At 43.1% G+C, this 10,901-nt stretch overlaps 1 protein-coding gene across 1 annotated transcript in view; it reads left to right on the top strand.

Annotated features, from left to right (window-relative positions):
- DNER (delta/notch like EGF repeat containing) overlaps positions 1 to 10,901 on the top strand; it is a 316,523-nt gene that overhangs the window by 195,928 nt on the left and 109,694 nt on the right. Inside the window, exon 6 of the mRNA XM_049614770.1 lies at positions 2,451 to 2,604. Within this exon, the coding sequence (XP_049470727.1) occupies positions 2,451 to 2,604 (154 nt within the window). The remainder of the gene's footprint in view (positions 1 to 2,450; positions 2,605 to 10,901) is intronic.

The raw sequence follows: 10,901 nt of genomic DNA on the forward strand, positions 1-10,901 counted from the left end.
TTTGCCACAAAGAGGTGTGAGAGAGGATGGAAACAGAAGGCAGAAAATTTAACTCTAACTTAAGGAGAAAAGCCATTGCTTTTATTCTACTTGTTCTGGTTTCTAACATATAATTGAAGAATGCATTCTGAAACTTAAAAAGAGTTGATTATGCAGATTACAAGGATTTCTCATATCCCCTTAATGAAAACGCATTCAATTAACAAAAGAAACACACCTACATAAAACCTGGCAGTTTGGTCCAGCTAAATGTCATGTTTGACCGTCTGGCCTCTTGCTTGGTTGCTGAGGTCAGGGGTCCATCCACCCCTGGTTTGGTCACTTTTGGTGAGGAGCGTCCTGTTATGGTATAAACTATGATCTCACTGTGCACAGGACAGCCTTTCTTAGAAAAAGAGTCTGTTGGGATGGGGCAGGTTAAATGGAAAGCGCTCAAAGTATAGCTCCAAATAGAATACATCCATAACACAAGTTTGCATAATGCCTCTGGGGTGTTCCTTCTAGGAATGCAAGGTGGGGTGAGGAGTAGGGCATTTGAACATTCACAGATTGCTAGGTCAAAGACCGAAAGAAACAGATTATTGTTTTTTAAGAAGCTAAAATGGCATTTGATACAATTCAGTCATTGTTCCAGTTTTCTACTTAGTGGTAAATTCTGCAGACCTCCCTTCGAAATCAAGCTTATTCTAGAAGAGCCACCAATGCAACCATGAGGACTGGAGAAGGGAAGGGGGCATTATCATTATTTGCAACTGATATGCACTTTGGGGCAGGGTTGTTTTATCTAAAAAAAAAAAAAAACCAAGAGAATCAAGTAAAGACTCTGATCTGTAGTGAGAGCTCAGCATGATGGCCAGTAATATAACTCTAGCATTTTATATGCCAGTAAAAACCGCTAAGAAGTATGATGGGTATTATCAGAAAAGGATGAGGAGAATGTTTTGTAGCTCATTAACGGTAGCTACAAAGAAATCTAAATATGCAGTAGTACATGTACCAAGAAATGGGCAAGAACTATTAAACTTGATTGAGAGGCAAATATATGCATATATATTAAAGAGAGGAATGGAGACGTTTCCTCCTTCAGGAGGAAGGAAGGCACCGTGGTGTGCTTGGGAGTCAGGGACCCGGGTGGGGATTCTGAGTTAACAACACCTGGAGAAGAAGGAAGAGTCTCTCTCTGAGATTGGAGGTAGAAGGCTGGGACTGGGGAGAAGGAGGTGAGAAGAAGGGCGGGCTTGGGAGAGTCTGTGGGTGGGGCTTTGGATGGGTAGAGATTTGAACACCTGCCTCACGTAGGGGCTTGGGGAATGCTGGGAAAGTGCTTTTTTCTGTTTTGTTCTGATTTTTTGTAAGTAGTAAGCTTTGCTCATACATTATTCCTTTGTTTCCTCCATTCCCCTCTTCATGAATATCTGCAGTAACAACATGCGTTGCTTCACATGGGACTTGGGGCCAGATTAGTATTTCTTTTAGATGGTTGCCACCTTCAGGCACTAAGGCCTTAAGAAGAGAGCAGGAGGGCTCGGTTTTACTTGGATTTTACAACTCTCTCAGAAATGAAGCTCCCAACCAAATGTAGTGCTCTGAGTCAATGGTCTTGTTACCAAGATATCAGTGATATAAACCAAACAAAAAGTTTACTTGGATTATACTCCTTTTCTTTTCCCTTGCGCTCAGATTATCTGCATAGCTGTACGTTGAGGCTAATTTACAGGGTGATTCAGTAAATTCTTTCAGTGCTCTGGAAGGTGGTCAGAGTAGGACATTTGATGATGTTTTTGTTTTTGTTTTTTGTTGCAAGTGCTGACTGTGCTGAAGGATTTTAGCTGGTTGGCATGACATCTAATTTAATGGCTACAGCACAATGTAGCTGCTCTAGCAAAACTGTCATTTCCATGTCAGGTCAGCAAACTTCATTTTTGCTTAAAATACAGTTATCTTTTCCACTTCTATTTTTAGTAAGATTGAAAATGGTTGGGATAAATATCAATAAAAAAGAATGAGAGGGGCACCTGGGTGGCTCAGTCGGTTGAGCTTCTGACTTCGGCTCAGGTCATGATCTCGCGGTTTGTGAGTTCGAGCCCAGCGTCGGGCTCTGTGCTGACAGCTCGGAGCCTGGAACCTGCTTCAGATTCTGTGTCTCCCTCTCTCTGCCTCTCCCCTGCTCATGCTCTCTCTCTGTCTCTCAATAATAAATAAATGTTAAAAAATTTAAAAAAAAAGAATGAGAAAAGTAAATGTTTGAAATTAAAATGTAAGGACATACATACAATATCTCTCAAAGCTATGATTGTAATCAGATCAAAATATAAGCGATGTGATGAAAACATTCAGTATTGGTGTAATTATAAAAAGAAGCCGTGGCTTTGAACTTCGAGTTACATTTTAGAGCCAAAGCATACATTTTAGAGGACTCAGGTAACACATATGATATGTTTGTGTTTCAGGCAACTTTTTCCTGTAGCTGTGATGATCAGTATGTGGGCACTTTCTGTGAAGAATTTGATGCTTGCCAGAGGGAGCCTTGCCAGAACAACGCCAGCTGCATAGATGCAAATGAAAAACAAGACGGGAGCAATTTCACCTGCGTCTGCCTTGCTGGTATGATTTCCATAGATAATAGTTACTACCTATCTCTCTGTAGAATATACACATTAATTAAGGACGCGTAAGCAACGCATTGTCCAGCTGTTAGACAAGGCAACTTGAAGATCTCATTTGATGCTATCGATGTGTGCTTCATTTGAAGAAGGATGGAAGAAGGAAATCCACATGGGGATAGACATTATTGTTCCTTGGCTCGCTTTCTGACATTAGGTTGCTTCTGTCTTAGCGGTCCTCCATTTTTGTTCTGGGATAATGATATGCTTGGTCAAAGAGAGGTCTGGACATTTCAGAAACAATCCTGCAAATATGCACTGAGCGTAGAGTGGGACTATGCTGGGTGATTATGCTTAGTAACAAGAAAAATCTAGAATAAACTGTGCGGGGTGCTGTGTAAAGCCACCCCATCCTCCCGTTTTTGTTCATTTCCTTTTGTTCATGTGTGTTCATTAAGCCGAGTTCTTGGTACACTGTTCTCCACAGTGGGGGAGGTCTCCAACGTTCTTTGATCAGTGTGAGGGATTCGTGGGTTTTACATGAGACTTTCGAATCCTTGGAGCACAATGGGTGACCAGTAGGAGAACACAGAAGCCAGTATGCCCACAGACTTCTGTGTTCCACAGTCATCTCAATTGACTTAACTGCTCAGCCAATTCGGTTATTAGCCCTCAAGGAGCAGGAATGGCATTACCGTGAACATTCTGATACGCTCTTTCGATACAGCTTAAAAGCAAACCCCAAATTTCTCCTTTTTCACTATAAGATAAGGTGCAAAACTGGCATCACCTTTCCTTTTCCATCTCGTCCTGTTGCCAACATTGGCCCCTGGGTGGGGATTCAGGAAGGGGTGGGAGTTGGGGAAGGCCAGAGGGATAGAGAGAAGGGGCAGTTGGAGTGATGGAAGTGCTCACTGTCAGAAACGGGACCGAACGATGCTAAAGTTTGTATGAATGCGTGAAAGTTCTTCACTCATCTCTTCCAACCGAAAGATCGATCACAGGGATAGGTAAATAACCTGATAAATTCTTTCCAGACCCAGTGTGTGTGTGTGTGTGTGTGTGTGTGTGTGCACGCGCATCTACATGTGAGTGTGTATATTTCTCTTGGACATCAGATGGTTATTTTTCTATACGCTTTTTAAAAAAAAGTGATTATAGTATGTGTATATTTGCCAGTACATCATAGACAACCTTTCACGTCACTACGTATGGATTTGCCTCATTCGTTTTAACAATCACACAGCGTGTCTCCTAAATTTGTATCTCCAGGTCAGACTCCCTCCAGACCCCCTTATCTGCTGCTTACTTGACATCCCCCTTGAGATGTCCCGGGCCACCTTAAGCTCAGCCATTGCACAGTTGAGCTCATCATGCCCCAGCCCCGCTCTGCTCAGCTCCCAGTGTCCCATCTATTTCCATCAGCTGCACATGTATCCGCAAGTCGTCCTGGGTGCCTCCCTCTCCCTCACTGTCCACACCCCTTCTACCTCCGAGTGGTCTCCATTTTTACTGCCTAGAGACCTCTCAAGTCTACCACCCTCTCTGCAGCCCCACTAACGCTACCCCTAAGCTAGCTGCCTCTGCCCCTTGTCTGTGCTACTGGGGTACCTCCCACCGCTTCTCCATGTTCTCCTGAGCATGCTGTACACTGAACCAGAGTGATCCTGTTAGAGTGAGCACCGGCTTTTGTCCCCGTACCTTCCATTCTCCTCATGGTGGCAGGTGATCATTTTCCAGTGCCGATCTGATGTAGGTGCCTTCCTACTTAAACCCCTTCTTCCCATTGCTCTTTGGAAATAGACCGATATCCTCAGCCTCATCCTCCTCTGTGACCTGTTGCTCACCCGCCTTTCCAGCCCCATCTCACCGCACTGCCCACCATGCTCTGGATCTGGCCACCTCGGCCTTTCATCTCCCTGATGGCCTGAGATCCCTTCTGCTGCAGGCCTGTCTCGCTTCTTTGTTCCTACACGGCCCCTCTTCTGCCTTCCTTTCGCCTAGATAAACACCACCAAGTTTCTGTTTCAGATCTCTCTTAAATGCCCCCTGTCCCTGGGGAAGTGTCACTAAATGGTTTAAGCTAGTCTCCCTCCCTCTTTCCCTTCCATAACCCCAGGCTCCTTTCTTTGACAGCCCTCATCTGTTTTCAGGGCACATTTACACGTGTGATCTTTTGATTATAGCCTGTCTTCCCCACCAGAGTTAACCCCATGGGAGTGGGGCCCCAGTCGGTCTAGCTCATCACTGTGTCCCACAGTGTCTGACAAATTGTGGGCACTCTGTCAATGTGCTGATGAGGTGAATTAATGAAAGCATATGAACATGGCCTCATGTTTTAATCCATCTAGTGATGGATCTTTAAGATGTTTTCAATTTCCGCTTTGTAAGTCGTGTTAGAACAAATAACGAACCTTCTATAAATAGTCCCAGTCAGGGTTGGTGGGTGGAGCTTGTCACTGTCTGGACTGGAATGATTTCAGTTTGATATTTTACCTAAGTCTGTTCTCAAAGGGCATTTGTCCCTTTTATTAAAGGAGCTCATGTGCACAGAATTGGAACGGTCATAATGCTTGGCTGGTGACACTCTCTCATTTTGTCTGCAACCTGCTTTTGTATATTTTCTTAGCTATTTTAATAATGTAATAATCCCTGGTGAAACCAACATCAAAACCAGAAGTTCAGGGGCGCCTGGGTGGCTCAGTCGGTTGAGTGTCCAACTTCGGCTCAGGTCATGATCTCACGGTCTGTGGGTTTGAGCCCCGCGTCGGGCTCTATGCTGATGGCTCAGAGCCTGGAGCCTGCTTCCGATTCTGTGTCTCCCTCTCTCTCTGCCCCTCCCCTGTTCATGCTCTGTCTCTCTCTGTCTCAAAATAAATAAAAACATTAAGAAAAAAAATTTTTAAAAAAAACCAGAAGTTCAACCCCATAACTAGTCAAAGAGTTTCCTCATTAGCCCACTCCTTGACTTCCCCTTCCCATCTGCAGGGAATGATCACTCTGAATCTTGAGTTGATCTGTCCTTGGTTTTCCTTTTTGTAAAGTTAGACTATTTACATGTTTTCATAGAAGAATTTAATTTTACTTTAATTGTTTTCATGTTTATAAAAACCGTGCCATGCATGAGTCATGTTATGGTATCATGCATGTAATTCTCTGGTGCTTTCTTTTTTCTTTTTTTTTTTCTTTTTATTTTTATTTTTATTTTTTTTTTTTTTTTTTTTTTTCAACGTTTATTTTATTTTTGGGACAGAGAGAGACAGAGCATGAACGGGGGAGGGACAGAGAGAGAGGGAGACACAGAATCGGAAACAGGCTCCAGGCTCCGAGCCATCAGCCCAGAGCCCGACGCGGGGCTCGAACTCACGGACCGTGAGATCGTGACCTGGCTGAAGTCGGACGCTTAACCGACTGCGCCACCCAGGTGCCCCTGGTGCTTTCTTTTTTCATGAGATGTGTCCATATGGTTTGAGCTCGTTCTTTTGGACTGCTGTATCAAATTCCATTCTCCTATTCCCCTGTGGACCGGGACCGACAGGCACATTTGGGTATGTGTCTTTGGTCGTCTGTGTGCTGGAGATTGTTTTAGGTATATACCTAGGACTGCAGTTGTTGGAATATAGGCTACATAATTGATCGCTTTGGCGGGGGGGTGTCATGTCAGAGGGTTTCCCAAAGTGGTCATGCTCTTATATACTTCCATGTGTGATGCATAATTGGTCTTGTGAATTCACACCCTCTTCAATGTTTTGTAGCATCAGAAGTTTTCATTTTTGCTGACTGAATGGGTGCGAAAAGGTGTCTCATTGTGGTTTCTGTATTTTGTGGCTCACTAGTGACCCCGAGCTCCTCTTCATATGTTTATTAGCCACGTGTGTGTCTTTCCTATGAAATACTGTTTTCCTATCTCTTGCTCGTGTGTGTGTGTGTGTGTGTGTGTGTGTGTTCTTCTTGTTGGTTGGTAAGTGTCCTTTGTTTCTTTTTGATCCTAACCATTTGTCAGCTGTATGAACTGCAAGTATTTTCTCCTTCGTAAGCTGTCTTTTTGCTTTGAGGGGTCTTTTGATGAATGGACATTTTTATTGTATTCTGCACACTTCTCTAGTTACTACATTTTATGTACTATTTAAGAAAGTATTTCTTTACCTGGAGAACTAAAAGATATTAACCTATATTTTCCAGTAGGCATTTAAAAATTCAATTTTGCCAGCCTTTATTTAGTATGAATTTTATTTTTGTATATGTTTGTTGAGATAGGGAGCTAATTTCATCTTTTACTATAATTTTATTTTTCTTTTTCTTTGAAAATACCCCATTTGTATAAATATGTAATATTTGAAACTTTATATTGTGTCCCACCTGCTACAAAGCTACTGACAGAGTTAGGAATGACTGGATGCCTAATACATTTTTAATTGTGCTTACTCTCAGGCGTTTCTGCACTGTGATGATTTACCCATTGATTTGAAATTTTTCAGAAGCGTATCTAATTATTTTTACTTACTTGTGGGGAAAAGGATTTCACCTTTATCTAAGATGACTTAACATCTTCCATGTTAATAGCACATCCTGGCTATGAGGCACATACAGATACACAGGATTCTCCTTGGGGAATTGGGGAATTGGGACTTCGAATAACAGTAATAGCAATAACAATAAAAAATACTTTGACTCTCAATTGACATAGGGCTAGGGAGTTGCATTTTAAGAATATGAATTTTACTAATTCTACTTAGATAGACTCAGGGAGTTTGGTGATTGTCAGTAAGTTCATCAGGAACCAAAGAGATGGCAGGCAAATTGATCTTGATTTATAAACTGATCATCTTTTTTTTTCTTCCATTAAAACAACAAAACTATCTTATAACACCACATTATAAATTTGCCTTTCTTTCTCTCTCTCTTTCTTTCTTTCTTTCTTTCTTTCTTTCTTTCTTTCTTTCTTTTTCTTTCTTTCTCTTTCTCTCTCCCTCCCTTCCCCTTCCTTTCTAGAGAGCGTAAGTGAGGGAGGGGCAGAGGGAGAGGGAGAATTGTAAGCAGGCTCCAACCCCAGTGCGGAGCCTGATGCAGAGCTCGATCTCAGGGTTCTGGGATTGTGACCTGAGCCGAAATCAAGAGTCGGATGCTTAACTGACTGAGCTACCGAGGTGCCCCTCTAATAAGCTATTTCTAACAGTTGTCCTGTTCCCTGAATATCACAGATTGAGGACTTCTCAATTTTCATGAAATAATACACATTTTTATTAAGGATATAGATGCCTTTGTGCATTGGTCACGGTTTAAACAACTTTATAAAATAGTGTAAATAATCTCCCCTGCATTTGGAATGTGTTGTTCTCTGAGCTTCTTCCTGAAAGGCGTGTGGTTTGCTTAGGGTTCTCCACTTGTGAGGAAATCCCTCCACATATGAGGAGCCCTTTCTTGTTTTGTACAAGTTTAAGGCAGTTGTAGAACCCCAGCAGCTATTTCTGTCTTCCCTGCTGGCCTTGAATCTATAGCGTGTCTTTCACGTAAGGTGGCCTCGCACGGGCTGGGGTCTCTCAGTCGCGCTGCCTCTGTCAGCGTCTCCCCGACTCCCCAAAACTTTCTTTCCTTGCCTTTCACAGAGCTGGGCCGGTGTGGGTCTCTTCTCCATGGCCTCCATTCCTGCTATGCTCTAGAGCAGATCCTGATCAGAGCTAGATGAGATTTAGGAAATGTTACCCTGGTGCCCTCACTCTCTCTTTGCTTGTCTGCTTTCTGACGTCTTCCTGCTGTTTCCTTAGGTAGGGCTCTACCTTCTCAATTTGTGTTCCTTGCAGGATAAGCCCCTCCCACTTCTAGCTTCCAGCTCTGCCTCTCCATGAGCTTTTCAGGGCAGTCAAGGCAAGCGTGTGTGCATGCGTGCGCATACAGATAGCTAATGTGTATTTGCATGCTTGTCTGTGTGTCACACAAAATAGCTAATGCTTATTGTTTACCACATGCCAGGCCCATGCTAAGTGCTCTCCAAGGTTGCTGTTAGAACAATCTCTGAGTTAAGCAGTCTTAATTATAAGTACGAGGAAGTTTGTAACTTGGCCAAGAATATTAGGGTAACACTTGATTGTGCTGCAATAATGTATCAATCGCCAAACCTCAGTGGCTCCCAAGAAAAGGTTAATTTCTCCCGTGTCATAGTCTGATGAAGGCACTTCCCTCCAGGTGGCAACTCAGGGATCCAGGTCCCTTTGTGTCATGAAGGTGCCACCATCAAGAGGTGGCCTTCACAGTCACTGCTGAAGGATAGAGGGAGCTGATTGCGTGCGATGTTCTGCGAGCAGCACCTGGAAATATCTTATATCACCCCCAACACATGCCATTTGCCGTAATTCAGTCACTTAGCCCCCAGAGGCTTTGACTAGGAAGAGGAGACGAGGTGAACATTCGCATGGTTTCTGTCATATCAGGTGCACATGCCAATAACTGTCGGGGCTGGGACTTGACCCAGGCCCTCTGCCTGCCTCCAAAGCCCATGTTCTTCAGCATCTTGCTGAGCACTTTCCTGGTACAGATATGTGGCCCAGGCCCATGTCATTTCCTTCAGCGTCCTCATGTCAAACAGGTGTCTTCCTAAGAGAAGCAATATTACACACTTTTGTCAAAAGAAAAAGGACTGGCTTCTCACAATGAGTTTTCTACTTAATTTAGTCCTGAACATCCTCAAGAAACTTATTTTTTATAGGAAAAGTACATTTTCTTTGTGGAAGAACTATTTACAGGTTAATTAACATCAATTAATTGACCACTGAAGCCCCAGGTAAATGCATAAGAACTCTCAAAGAATATGAAGTCTGCTTTCCTTTAAAACTGTTTTTCCTGCTTTGCTCCGGTTGTTGCAAGTTTGATCATGAGAAATTACCTTGTTTGATGAATGAATGAAATCGAACCAGATTCTTCTCACCAGAGAACAAAAACTCCCAACAAAGTCTCTCCTTGGAGACATTGCTTATTTCTCTTGATAGAGCATTTCTTGGTGAAAATATTATCAGTGAAGAAGCTTCAGATCCAAATTTGCTAATATTTTTATATTTTGCTTTCAGTTCTATGTCAAATGTCCATACAAATATAATTGTTTTGAGTCATGGTAAGTTAGAGATGTATGAATATGGCAGATTGGGTGTAGAGTTGATTAAGTAATCAACTCTACTTAAGTTGTCCTTTTGATTTTTATTACAATTTTTTGAGAGCAGGAGATGATTTTTTCAGTAGGAAAACATTGATAAGTGTCATATACATGTGTCTATGATGTAAAATGAGTTATAGATTATAGCCAATAAAATTTTCATTTGGGGCAGGGGATTTTTTTATCAAGTGTGATTGATATTTGTCTTGAAACTTTCTTGCGATAGTTTTCAAAAAGAAGGGGATTGTCAACAACGTCAAATAGTTCAGGAGAACCTAAGAGGAGGTTATTGACTTTGGCAACAGAGTTTGTTCAAGCCCTTGGTGGCCTTCTGTTTACGTTGATGTGGTGTGGATTTCATCAGAAGCTCTGAGACCTCTCTAAGAGAACACATACAGGGACAGAAGCAAGGGAGGTGCCAGAAGTTACCAGACACTCTGAAGGACAGCACCATATTTAGAAATAGTTGCGGCCACTTGGTTTTCTTGTGACAAAGAAGCTGTGAACTCCCCCAGCGACAGTGGTTGGCCATGATGAGGTGAACAGGATTTGGGCCAGATGTGAGAATTAATAAGTGGCAAACTCATGTGAAGGACAGAACCAGAAGGGGCTCTTCTTTTTTAAAATTATAGCATACTATTTAAGAGCACAGGCTCTGGAGGCAGAATGCCCAGATTGCAGTCATAAATCCCAGCCAATTAGACCTGAAATGTGGGCTGTTTTCCCTGTTTGTTTCCCATCTAGCTCCAGTGTCATACTGTCTGGTCCAGAATAAGCTTCCTGGAGACCCTCCTTGTTTCCTGAGGTTACATGAGCCCCAGGTGCTAGAGTCAGCCCTGTGGACTAGACCCCTACCCATCTACCCTGTGGACTGGACCCCTACTCGTCTGCCCTGTGGACTAGACTCCTACCCATCTACCTTGTGGACTAGACCCCTGCCCATCTACCTTGTGGACTAGACCCCTACCCATCTTCCCTGTGGTCTAGACTCCAACCCATCTGCCCTGTGTTCTAGACTCCTACCCATCAGCCCTGTGGTCTAGACTCCTACCCATCAGTGGTCTAGATCCCTATGCATCTACCCTGTGGACTAGACCCCTACCCATCTACCCTGTGGACTAGACCCCCACCCATCTACCCTGTGGACTAGACCC

Source organism: Panthera uncia (genome assembly GCF_023721935.1).
Source record: "Panthera uncia isolate 11264 chromosome C1 unlocalized genomic scaffold, Puncia_PCG_1.0 HiC_scaffold_3, whole genome shotgun sequence".
Taxonomy (NCBI): Eukaryota; Metazoa; Chordata; class Mammalia; order Carnivora; family Felidae; genus Panthera; species Panthera uncia.